This window comes from Artibeus jamaicensis, unplaced genomic scaffold (assembly GCF_021234435.1).
Source record: "Artibeus jamaicensis isolate MK-2021 breed Jamaican fruit bat unplaced genomic scaffold, CSHL_Jam_final contig_415, whole genome shotgun sequence".
Classification (NCBI taxonomy): Eukaryota; Metazoa; Chordata; class Mammalia; order Chiroptera; family Phyllostomidae; genus Artibeus; species Artibeus jamaicensis.
The window spans coordinates 40,809,086-40,822,228 of record NW_026521823.1 but is presented as its reverse complement, the minus strand read 5'-3'; the positions used below and the strand labels follow the sequence as shown (position 1 = coordinate 40,822,228).

General features: G+C 53.1%; 1 protein-coding gene across 1 annotated transcript; it reads right to left on the bottom strand.

The window, feature by feature from the left end:
* Positions 1-2,612: 2,612 nt before the first annotated feature.
* RFXAP (regulatory factor X associated protein) lies at positions 2,613-7,736 on the bottom strand. Its single transcript, XM_037138744.2, has 3 exons — positions 7,048-7,736; positions 5,469-5,573; positions 2,613-3,506 (listed from the first exon to the last, which is right to left on the bottom strand). Exons 1-3 carry the CDS (start codon positions 7,636-7,638, stop codon positions 3,396-3,398), a joined length of 807 nt encoding a protein of 268 aa, XP_036994639.2. The 5' UTR covers positions 7,639-7,736; the 3' UTR covers positions 2,613-3,395.
* Between the last annotated feature and the right edge of the window lie 5,407 nt (positions 7,737-13,143).

Sequence of the window (13,143 nt, the reverse complement as noted above, 5' to 3'; positions counted from 1 at the left end):
ATTTCTTGCTCTTCTTCTTCTCTTTCTGGCACCCCTATGATTCAGATGTTGGAATGTTTAAAATTGTCCTGGAGGTTCCTTAGCCTCTCCTCATTTTGAGTTCTTGTTTCTTCATTCTGTTGTTTGGAAGTTTATTTCTGCTCCAAACTGTCAATTTGAGTCCCAGTTTCCTTCCCATTACTGTTGGTTCCTTGTGCATTTTCCTTTATTTCACTTTTCATAGCCTTCACTTTTTCCTTTATTTTTCGTACCATATTTAACTGATCCTGTGAGCAACCTGATTACCAGTGTTTTGAACTGTGCATCTGATAGGCTGGCTACCTCTTCATCGCTTAGTTGTATTTTTTCTGGAGCTTTACCTGTTTTTTCATTTGGGTCTTTTTTTTTTTTTTTTTTTTTTTTTTTGTCTTGGTGTGACTGTTATGTAGTAAGGGGCAGAGCCTTAAGTGTTCATCAGGGCGGGGCAACCCACGTGGCTGTGTTGTGACGCTGTATGTGGGGGAGGGTCCAAGAGAGAACAGTGCTGCTTGCTGCACTCTCTGCTAGTTTTCAGTCGCTTCCCCCACTTCCCACAAGCAAACTGGGCCCTTCTACCACTGATTCCCGGGTGGGTGGGTTTGGGTACATTCTAGGACCCTGTGGGTCTCTCCAATGGACTCTCCTATGAGGCTGGGAGTTTCTCCTGCTGCCTCAACCCCCACAGGTGTTTTCAGTCAGAGGTGTGAGGTTCTATTTCCCTGCTGGAGCCCTGGGTTTCAGGTCTGTCTCGCTCCCTGGTTGTTCCTCCTGGTTTGCCTGCACTTTCAAGTGTGACTCTGGGTGTGCCAGCTGCCGCCTCGCCACAAGTTCTCTCCACTCCGCCTGTCGGTCTGGGTGAGTGTTTCTTGGTTGTCAGACTTCCATACAGTTCCATTTTCTGGCAGTTCTGGTTGTCTGTCGTTTTTAAATTTGTTTTTTTGGTTGTGTGAGGAGGCACAGTGTGTCTACCTGCGCCCCCGTCTCGGCTGGAAATCTCACAAAGTCTTTATTGTTATGGCTGGCAGATGCTGCGTTCACTGTCAAGTATAAAGGCCATGCTCAGAGGGCACCAGCCTGCCCACAAGGACCCATTCAGGTCACACTGCTCACAACTGTGCCAGTGAGTCACTGGGAATTAGGGGCAGGGGAGCAGTCCCAGGGCTGCCCAGGGTAGGGGCAGGAAAACAGAACCCGGTTCCCAGAAGACCTTGTCTCAGAGGGCCGCGTGGGGCAGGTTTGGCTGTGGCATCTTTGGAAAGTGAGGTCTAGCACACCAGGCTTGAGAGCTCACAGGGTGACTCCAAACCGACGGCATCGCTCCGGAACTGGGAGAGACACTAACCAATGGTTGTTTCTAAGTGGCTGCATTTCCGGTGCATTGTTGCCCACAGTGACCGCCCGACTCGGTGGGTCAGGTATGTGCTGTCTCCAGACCGCGGGGCGGCGAACTGCACTCCTGAACGCTGCGGCTTCCCACCGTTGGTGTCTGTTCGTACCCTGGCGCCCCATTCCGTGGCCAGCTGAGTGGTTCTGCCCCCCACCCCCCACGTCTGCCTACTGAGGGGGCACCAGCTGGCAGGTGGGCCGGGGAATAGTGCGTCTGGCACAGCTGTCCCCCCTTGCCCTGCTGCCTCCCAGCTGGTCCCACAGAGGTGACCAGGAGGGGCCGTTGTCGGGCGGCTGGGTGGAGCTCTGAAAAGAACAAGCCCAAGTGCCCTGAGCCCTTGGCATCTGCTCCAAGCGGGCACAGGGGCACAGTGTCACTGCCTCCGTGTTCCTGTAGCCACAGCAGGTGGCAAGATCAGGCCTGCAGACTGAGGGGCAGCTGAAGCCGCTGAGCCTCTAGGTGGGGGGCGTGGCCGAATGCACCACAAGGGCCCGGACACCTGGAGGGACAAACCACAGGGGACCTGGTGCCGCAGGTCTCCCCGAGTACACAGAAACCTCGCCGCGTCACTGTCTACAGAAACGCAGTCCCTGTTCTTTTAACTCGGCCCTCGCCGGCCTCCCGCTTCCTGTCCCAGTCTTCCCAGTATTCCCAGTCCACCTACGCACACAGTGCTTTCCTTTCTTTTTTTTTGCTCTAAAGGTCAGGTTACACTGTAGGGATTCACTCCACAAAGCTCCCCAGCACCAGCAGCTGGGGAACAGGCAGTAACAAACACAAACTCCTTGGCGTCCAGCCTGAAGCAACTGCAGACAGAGAGTCGGCCACTCCAGGGTCGACAACTGGACTTCAGCAAGTGGTTTTGGTAAAAGCGGTTTTGTACAGATATGCAGGCATAAAGCAGATAAAAATGAACAAAAAGACCTTTTCTCTCAAGTACTTCTCAGTACAGCTATGGCTTAATGATACACATTTCAGAGTTGAAAACCCAGAAACTAAGAAATGTCTGCAGTTAAACCTGAGGCTCCTACATTCATTGTCCCAACACTGGAAATACTTTGATGTGTTGCTCTGACTGAAGGTTTGCCATTTAAAAGTTTTCCTATGAGAAAATGCAAGAAAAAGTATCCATCTAGATTGCCTCCCGGTCTCAACACTACTGAGGAGCAACCATCTTAAAACTGCTCGCCACGGACAAAACTCAGGGAGTCTTTTTGGAAGAGACTGAGCGTTAAACCAACAATTCCTTCCCGGAGCAGTGGGCTGAGGCACAGCTGCCCCGTCCCAACCCCACACGAGGCAGGCGGCTTCAGGAGGGACCGCGGGGGCGGGGGCAGACGCGGGTCTCTGCGGGCCGTGTGAACCCTGCTCTCGCGCTGCCTGGCACAGCCCTGAAAACAGGAGCACGCCCCGCTCCCGGGCGGTTACCAACTCAACTTCCCTGCGGAGGTGCAGTCCACCTCTGACGGCTCCAGCGTCGACCGCAAAAGGAAGGCTCCTGGGAGAACCCATTCGCAGGCCCCAAGTACGTCCATTTTACCATCAGGAGCGGCTCTCCGTGTCCCCTGAGAGCACACATCGGGCACTGCTGGCCCATCCACGGAGGCCCAGCGGTGCTTGTGGTCGCTGTGCCGGCCAGACATCACGCCCACACACGTCCCACTGCCCTGCGGTGACAACCACGGAGATCGATGGTCCAAGGTCAATGTCGGCGACCGCGGTGACCTCCACCGAAGGTAGCTGCTTTCTAATCTCCAGCAACAATGACTGAAGAAACATGTTTGGTTTAAAATACATTGTAATTAAATGTTATTTCCAACAGCTGACAGGATGAGATGCACGAGCAACATGTATTGATTGATCCCCGAACACACATGTACAGAAAATCACTGTCCGAGTTGCACCGGCGTAGCTCCCCGAGACCTCAGCATAAAAACACCTGCGTCCCCTGCAGCAGGACAGAAAACACGGGGTGCTCTGAAAACGCCCGTCATACCGACGCCCCTGGGCACTGCTGCTGCCGCTGCTCCAGGACCTGCTGGCTCAGCAGCTGCTGCTGCCTCTGCAGAAACTGCACCACTTCTGGGCTTCTCAGCAGGGACTGCAAGAGACGGAGTGGAAACACCTGTCAACAGCGCCACCCTACGGGTCGGACCGCCGTGGCAGCACTGCCGTGTGCGCCCCTACCCAAGGCACAGCGGCTCAGAACGCACGACTTGCCCCGACCAGATTCCTGTTTGCACCTGACACACTGCAACCCCTGAACTGGGAGCCCGTACGGAACTCGCTGTCGTCCGTCCAGACCTAGACACCTGACATCTGACAAGGCAGGTGAGGCAGGTCCTGTTGGTGACTTTGCACACCAAGCATAAATCCCTAGGACAGGCCGGCACACACCTCCCCTGTGAGCACGGAGCAAGGTGTGAGGGCCCGAGAGCACCAGCAGGAGACGGCAGGGAACAAGGGAATGGCCAGGCCGCGAGGGGGAGGGCAGCTGAACGCCCGGTGGAGATAATCCGAGCCCACTGCGTCTTTCTGAAGAAATGAGGGACTGCGTGTGTGCATTTACGTACAAGTATGTGTGTATTGATGGGAACGCTACCAAAATTTCAAAAAAGAAATACAATTGTTCTAAAATAACCAATACTTTTGTGCATGTTTCACTTTAAAATGGTTATAATCATAAACAAATAGAGTAGACAATGGCTATATTTTTTTAAATGAAATACATATAAAACTTCCCAAAGAAAAAAAACTTTGGCTCCAATACATTGACAAAGATAAAATGAATAAAGTAGAAATATTATGATTACTGATTTTAAAATTTAACATGATGGCAGAGTACATTTTCTATTCATTAATTTTATTTAATAGTTGTAAAGACCACCCAACTTTTAAAAAGTTATATTTTATTATGCTATTACAGTTGTCCTGATCCTTCCTTTGCCCCGCCCTCCACCCAGCACCCACCACTCCCTCAGGCCACCCCCCCCGCCACTGTTCAGGGCCCTGGGTCACGTGTGTAAGTTCTTTGGCTGCTGCCTGCCCTACACTGTCCTTACGTTCTGGTGGTTATACCGTAACTGTCTGTACTTCTCCACCGCCTCACCTCTTCTCCCATTTCCCACACATCCCCCTCCCACCTGCAACCCTCTCCGTATGCGTGATTCTGTGTCTGTTCTTCTTGTTTGCTTCATTTGTTTTTTAGGTTCAGTAGTTGATAGATTTGTATTTTTTAGTTTTATCACTCATAGTTTTGATCTTTTTCTTAAGTAAGTCCCTTTAACATTTCATATGGTACTGTTTTGGTGATGATGAACTACTTTATTAGCTTTTTTTTTTGGTCTGGGAAGCTCTTTATCTGTCCTTTGATGCTAAATGATAGCTTTGCTAGATAGAGTAATCTTGGTTGCAGGTCCTTGCGTTTCATTACTTTTCCTATTTCTTGCCAGTTCCTTCTGGCCTGAAAAGTTTCTGCTGAGAAATCCGCTGACAGTGTTATGGGAATGTCTTTGCAGGTGATTCTCTTGCTTTTCTCTTACTGCTTTGAAGATTCTCTCTTTGTCTTTAACCTTTGGCACTTTAATTACGATGCATCTTGGTGTGGTCCTCTGGGTCCATCTTGTTCGGGACTCTCTGTGCTTCCTGGACTTACATATCTATGTCCTTCACCAGGTTAGGGAAGTTGTCTCTCGTTATTTCTTCACATAGATTTCCAATTCCTTGCGCTCTCTCTCTCTTCTCCTTCTGCCCCCCCCCCCCCCCATGATGCACAGGTTGAGCCTCTTCTGTGTTGCCACCTTGCCGGGAGTCCTCTCCGCCCAGCTGCCCGGCCCCGCCCTACCTGCCGGTCTGGATGAGTGTTTCTTCTGTAACTCCTTGGCTGTCGGACTTCCCTACAGCTCAATTTTCTGGCAGTTCTGGTTGTTTTTTGTTTTTAAATTTGTTTCTGTCCTTCCTTTGGTTGTTCGAGGAGGCACAGTGTGGCTACCTACACCCCTGTCTTGTTCAGAAGATAGCACAACTTTGTTAATAGGTTTGTAACTACTTTACAGACACTCACCAGTCTTTTTTGATTTAACACTTGTTCCAAAAGTGTCGGTCTTGCAGGTCGGTCCCCAAAAGCTCCCGTTCGTTTGACAATGGAGAGTATGTTGTCTGCACTTTCCTGGGGAAAAGGATAAAAACGCAAACAGGGTTAACACCCAACACAATGACTGGAGACCACAGTCTCCGGTGATGAAGGGGACAGGTCTCAACTCTTTGCCCAGAACCCAAGGGGCTGTGGGAAAGCCCCCGATTAGATCTAAGCGGACAGCTAGATCAGGAGTGGAGCCACAGAAATGGAGATCACATGGAGGGTTAGCAACAGGGGAGTGGGAGGAGGAGAAAGGGAGAGAAGGTACAGAGAAAAAGCATAGACGGTGGGGAGAAAATAGACGGGGAAGGGCGAGAACAATATGAGAAATGTAGAAGCTAAAGAACTTGTGACACATGGACATGAACTAAAGGAGGGAAATGTGGGTGGGAGGGAGTGTGCAGAGTGGGGGGGGATGGGACAACTATAAGGCATAATCAATAAAAATATTATATATATATATATATGTAAAAAAGACCTGCAGTTCTTCAAATCACCTCAGCCGGTAAAGTGACCATCAGCCGGTAACAGTGCACTGTACCAAAGTAACAATGTACAGTGCACTATTATTTCTGGCTTGTAGCAATCAATTTTCTTCCCTAAATTATTGTGCAAATTCTTTCACAGCAGGAATGTTACTATGGTTCTTTTTGTGGGTAGTGAAGGAGAGACTGCAATTTGGTGTTGATTACCCTTTTGTACCTTTCCCTCAATTGCTTCTCTGTAACAACCTCGAAGAATAGCACCACTGACAACAGAAATGACAGCGCAGGCTCACCCGCCACCTGCCGGACACCGTGAACCTCGCCTACCCCGGCCGGCACACTGCGACCTAGGTCCTATTCTAACACCCCTTTTGCAGGGAAGAAGGTGAAGCTTGAAGGGGTTCAATCACCTATCTGAGGGCACAGAGCCAGCCACGGGCAGAAGTCCCGAGTCCCAAGAAGCGGCTTTAACTGTCCGCAGAGTTGTCCCAACAACGCAAACGTCGTCCGAGGTTTACCCCCCCCCCCATTATTACTCGGTTCTTTTTCTCCAGGGCAGGACGAAACACGCAGTGAGTGCAGGGGACTCAGCAGGGGTTTGCAGAGGACAGGACAGGACGTGTAGAGAGACACTGGGACCAAGGGAATAGGAACTGTGACCCTCAAAACGGGACGCTGAGAACAGGCGAAAAGAGTACGCAATGACCCCGCGCCAAGTCCCCAGTATGTCGGGGCTCCGCACTCTCCGCGCCAGCGCCGTGAGGGAGGGACCGCTGGGCCATTTACCCTCGTCCTTGCAGCCCCCTTTCGGATCTCTGCTGTGCCGCTATTCTGATGCGCACCCTCGCTGTCAGGGAAATGTATTCCTCCAGCACAAGGATTCAACAGGAGTGCTAAGGTTTTGCCCGTGTTTGCATGAACCTGAATTGGAGGCCAGCCCCTCCTAACTCGGGGCCTCCCGTCCAGCCACAGCCGCCCGGCCCCCCTGCTGCTCCGAGACCCCCGCTCGGCTGGGATACCTCGGGTTTGGCGGCACCCGCACTGCCGGCAGGGGCAGCGCCCGCGCAGTGGAGGGCCTGGTCGCTTTTCTTCTTCTTGTACTTGTCTTTGTACATCTTGTTGCGGTGCTTCTTGCACATCCACGGCTTGCGCTGCTTGGCCACCTGGCTCGTGGTCTCGCTGCAGCCCTCGTAGGTGCAGGTCTTGCTCACGCCGGCCGCGCCACCACCTCGCCTGCGCGTGGCCCTGCCTCCGTCCTCGCCCCCAGAGTGCGCCTCCTCATCCTCCAGGTCCTCCAGGCTGGCCGCGCTCTCGCCGCCCCCCGGCGGGTCGGAGGTGTCCAGCAGGTCGGCCTCGTCCTCCCCGGCCTCATCCTCCGCGTCCCCCGCCGTGTCGCACAGGTACCCCACGGACCCACCTGCCAGGGCGGCGCCCCCAACGCCTGGTGCCGACCCCAGGACGCCCTCGGCAGAGCAGTCGTCCTGCGCGCTGCAGGGGCGCATCACCAGCAGGGTGACCTGCGGGGCCGCGCCCGGGGCCGGCGCTGGGGCACCCGGCCCCGCGCTGAAGCCCTGCACCTCCGTGATGCTGAGACCTGGCGCGGGGTCCATGACCCCAACCTTTCAGTGGTCTCCGGGCCCAAGGGAACCTCGCAAACCAGACTCCAGACCCGCCGAAAGAAAACGGGCGGCTCCGAGAAGGCTGCCGAACTGCGCCTGCGCAGCCGGCGAATCCCGCGTTAGCGTTTGTACGCAAGTGCTGTCCCTAGAACCGCCTCTCTGAGGGGCGGGGCTGAGCGTCCACCGCCTGGAGCGACTGCGCAAGCGTAGGGGGGGGAGGGAGGGAGCAGTTCCCGGTGGCTAGGGCCCGTGCACCAGGATGGTGGCGCTGGACGGGACAACACATGTTTTTGTGTTTTGAAGGAACCTGCTCTGTCTAAGGTTACAAAGCACTTTTGTAGCGGAAATACACTATGCATCAATGACCTTTTACACAGAACTAGAGCAAAAAATCCAAAAATTAGAGGGAATCACTAAAGACCCTGAATAGACACAGCAATCTGGAAAAGCAGTAACAAAGTTGGAGGTAACGTGCTACCTGATATCAAACCACACTGCAAAGCTATATCATTAAGACAGCATGGCACTGACATAAAAACAGACATACACATAAATGGGACAGAATAGACAGCCCGCATGCTTATATGGTCAATAAACATTTGACAGAGTTGGCAAGAATGTATAATTGGGTAAAGACAGTCTAAGTCCATAAAATATGTTGGGATTAATGGACAGATACATGAAAAAAAGTGAAATGACCACCTTCTTATACCATATACAAGAATAAACTCAAAATGGATGAAAGACTTAAATGCAGGTATTGAAACTTGAAATCTCCTACGAGAAAACAAAAGCAGTAAAATATCAGACATTTCTCTTAGCACTATTTTTCTGATAGATCTCAGCAAGCAGAGGAAAGAAAACAAACACGTGGGACTACATCAGATTAAAATTACTTGCACAGCCTATTAAACTATCAGCACAATGAAAAGACAGCCTGCTGAGTGGGAGAACATATTTGCTAGTGATACATCTGATAAAGGGTTAATATTCAAAATGTAAAGAGAATTTGTACTACTCAACACACACACACACACACACACACACACACACACACACACACACACCCAGTCCAGTTTTAAAAATGGGCAAAGGCCCCGAGAAGACGCTTCCCCAAAGAGGACATACAGATGGACAACAGACATATGAAAAGGTGCTGAACATCACTAACCATCAGAGAGATGCAAATTAAAGCCACAAGGAGGTATCACCTCACACCTGTCAGAAGGTCCATCATCAGTAAATCGACAGACAGCAATACTGGGAGAAAAGGGGACCCTTGTGCACCGTGGGTGGGAATGCAGACGGGGGCAGCCCCTGTGGAAAGCAGTGTGGAGACGCCTCAAAAACTTAAAAATGGAGCTGCCTTATGACCCAGTGATTCCAGTTCTGGGAATGTATCTGAAGAAACCTGAAACTGCAATGTAAAAGAACATAGTGTGTTAAATGAAATACGTCTGTGAGAGAAAGACAAATACTATATAATTTCACTTACATGTGGAATCTAATGAGCAAAAAAGCCCAAACAAATAAAATAGAAACAAGCTGATTGATACAGAGAAGAAACTAGACACAAACTGCCAGAGGAGGGGGTGTGGGGGCTGGGTGAAGAAGATGACGGGACTAAGAAAAATAACAAAACCTCGCAGACACAGACAACAGTACGGTGATGACCAGAGGGAACGGGGTGGGGGAGGTGGAAGCGGGTTGAATGGGAGTGAACGGTGGCGGACGGAGACTTGATTTGGGGTGAGGAACATGTGATACAATATACAGATGACGCATTGTAGAACCGTGCACTTGAAACCTATGTCATTTTATTAACCAGTGTCACCCCAGTAAATTCCATAATAAAGATTTCGGTCGAGGGGGTGTGTGTGCACAGAGACCAGACTGCTGTCAGCTGGGGCACAAACGGAAGCAGAGAAGTAGAGGCGACTCCTTCAGAAAGTCCAGATGACAAGGGGAGGGGAGAGAAAGCCTCTCTGGACAATGACAACCTCAGTCACTTCCCCACAAGTGCCCTGCCTGGACCCTTGGCCTCCCTCCCCTCCTGAGCCCAGTCCCAAGGTCCTGACATCCCTGCCAGGCCCAGGGCTAGGACCAGGGTGTCCCACCCAGAGAATGGCAGAGTGCGTGACAATGAAATGCGCAGCTTTCAAAATGCTACTCTTCGTCCGTGACGACCTCTTTTGGCAGAATGTTTGTGTCAGATGAGAGATGCTGAAGGACGAGTGGAATCAAGATTAGGGTAAAACGTTACTATATTTCAGTTACAGTTCGAAATGGAGATAATACTAGAGCGAGGAAAAGACAATCCATCACTAACAAATCTGTTCAGTGTGCATGTCTTTATATCAGATAGTGAGCTCTTTAGAACTTTCTCACGGCAGTGGAACTGAACATCGTCTCCTAGGGAGATACTTGGTGAGAATGGACTGTGAGTGTCTCCAGGACCTTGGCTTTGTTGAGATTACCAGTCAGGCAGTTGCTGGAAGGAGCCCAGGGTGCAGAAGAACAGGCCGCCAGCATCAGAACAAGCTGATTCTGAGCCCCCAGTGGACAAGCCCCCAAGCCAGAGGCTGCGTGTTCCTGGGAAACACTGAGGAAGCCAGTAGGGTCCTTTGGGGTGAGCGAAGGGTGGCATCAGAGGGAAGGGGGGGGCGGGCTGGAACACGTTTTCACAAGCTGCAGGGAACCCAAGGAGGAGGCAGCAAAACCTCTAAAGGGGGCAAAGAATTCAGGCAGAACCGTGGCTTTTGTCCAGCCCTGTAAACAGTGTGGGGCAGACTGTCTTCGGGATTATTGAAGCAAAGAGGACACGCGAGCTGGAAGCACTTTGCCGTTTCCCTGAAACAGCTGAACGAGAGCTGCAATAGCTGAGGCAGAAAGGAAAGTTTGAAGTCTCGAAGGTGCCAGGTTTGCTGAACTGAATTAAGCTCAGCAGTCTCTCCGTGGGGGGCCCGCCCTGCTGCATGGAACCACCTCTGGATTCAAAACCCCCGTGGTTCAGGCTGTGGCTGCACATCCTCCGGTCCGACTTCTTTTCTCTCCCTCTGTGAAGCAAAAGAAGCTTTGCTGTAGCTTCCGTGATGAAGGGACGCGTGGACAGACCCTGAGAAGGCCTCGGATCCTGGCCGTTTCTGTCGATTTTTGTAGATGGTGCGTGAGTCACCATGGGTCAGTCCTCACAGGTCCGAGGGCTGCCATGCTGTCCGTCTCCTCAGTGCAGTGGGGATTTGCTCCCGCACGGCCGGTCTGTCCTCCACTCCCTCGTTCCCTCTGCAAGGGTCACCAAGCCATTCTGGTGCCGAGAGCTGGGAAAAAGTAAAACTTTAAAGTTTGCAAGCACTTTCACGTATATCATTGTTCTAACTTCGAAATAAACTCACGAAGCCCTTGATCACACCCTGCAAACAAGCACTCAGCAGCCTTCACCAGAGAGGGGACACCGCCCGGTCCTGGTGCAGTGCACGCTGGTGCAAGTCCTGGCTGGCTGGGACCGCCTCCCCTGTCACATCTGCCATAAGCTGGCCCCGACTCCTCAGAAGTGGAGGTGCCTGGGGTCGGGTAGAGAGGAGCGAGCTTCTCATGCAGGCCCACTTGGTCCTTGATTTTGGATTTCGGCTTCCCTCTCTCGACCCCCGAGGGCACCAGGTCACAGGCTCTGATCAGCTAGCAGGACAGCGGGAAGGAAGATGCTGTGCCTGGAGAAGGGCGCTGAGACGGTTCGGAGGGTGGTCCTGAGCCCACCTGCCTTCCAGCCTGTGCACTGGGCAGTGCTGAGGCAGATGCACTCAGCCCCTGGGACCTCCATACCTTTGGACTTGTTGTTGCTACGGCAACGCCCTCTCGGACGCCTGTCCACAGCAGCCGATTCCCACAGCTTCCACCTGGGCAGAGGCTTCCGCCTCCCTGTGTCCGCTGCACCCTGCACTTTCACCCCGCAGGGGTGGCCACCCGTCTGGCGTCTCTGGGCCACACAGTAAATACACTGACACATAATCACAAAAAGTCCCATCATGTTTTAAGTAAATTTATGATTTTGTGTCGGGCCACCGGCTGGACACCCCTGCGAGAGCTAATTTCCCAGCGGGTGAGCTCTGATGGCCGTCGGCTCTCACTGCTGGCCAGTTGGCCGAGGCTGGGTCAGGCCGACAGCCCCACGTGGGCTCCGTGGACAATATGGGAGTCGGAGGACGGGGACCGAGAAGGGCTGAGAGACAAGGCACAGTGGGGACAGGCAAGGAGAGGAGGTGGGGGCGCTTCTGGACAGAGTGTGGGTGTGTGAGGCAGAGAGGGGAGGGGAGGGAGGGAGGGGCCGGGGAGGGAGGGGGGGGGGGGGAGCGAGTGGGGGAGGCGGCGCCCTGTGGTTGCACTCACGTCTAAGCTCGCTGCCCCCACGCCGGCAGGAAAACGGCTATTTGTATGGGGAAGAATGACTCTCCATCCACCCTCTCACCCACCCAGGGTGGATCTGAATAGGACGTTTTTCCCACCTCTGGTCTCTTTTCCACAAAGCTGCTGGAGTGATCTTCCTTAAACATCAATTCAACGATTTAACTTCTCTGCCTAAAATCCTCCAGCAGATTCGCTGCACCAAACTCCGACTCAAGCCGACCAGGCCCTGCCTACCCTTCCCCTGCCACCTGCCCGGCTTCACCTGCGCCCCCAGAGCCCTCCGTGCTCTGACCCCTCGGCTCACACAGCTGAGGCCCGCCTGCCGCAGGGCCTTTGCACACTCCCTTTCCCAGTGTGCTTCAACACTCACGCCTGCTTGTGGAAGGAAGGCCCTCCTCAACCGTCACGCCTTTAGCGAGTTGGCCTGGTCGCCTCTCACTTCACCACATTAGTCTGCAAAGTGTGCACCTGTGACACGCGGATTATTTGTTCAGTCGTTTTTATGGGAGTTTTTCTCTTCTCTGGGTCATAAGCGCTGGGAGGGAGGAGCCACACCTGTCTGCTACGTTGTGTATTTCCTGAGGGCCTGGTGATCCCAGCGTCTCCCCATGGGTGTCAGGGTGGCACCCGTCCCACCTAGGTGTGCACCCGGCCTGGCTGGGAGGAAAGCAGCTGGTCCCGCCACAGGGGAGGACGTCTCCGGGCAGTGGATGGGACCGCCCCAGGAGGTAAGGAGGGTGCAGCTGGGACTGGCCCCTCACTCTGTGCAGACCTCTGAGCCTGGTATCCAAGGGGCAGGGCCCCCAGGGAGCCAGCACGCTGTGCTCGCCCAGAGGGGCCAGGGTTCCAGGGCCCAGGGCACTTGGAGAGCAGAGGTCTTTGAATACTGGGGATCTTTCTTTGTTCTTGTCTTGCATTTGCTGTTCCTCTGGCTGTTCTTGTGACAGAGTGTGTGCATCTGAGCGTGTGCGTGAGTGCACGTGGGGTTGTGAGAGCCCTGCCCCTGGGATAACCGGGACAAAGTGAGCGGAACACACTCGTCCTCTCATGAAGGGGGGACACTCTGGAGACCACAGGTCCCCAGAGGCCCAGGGC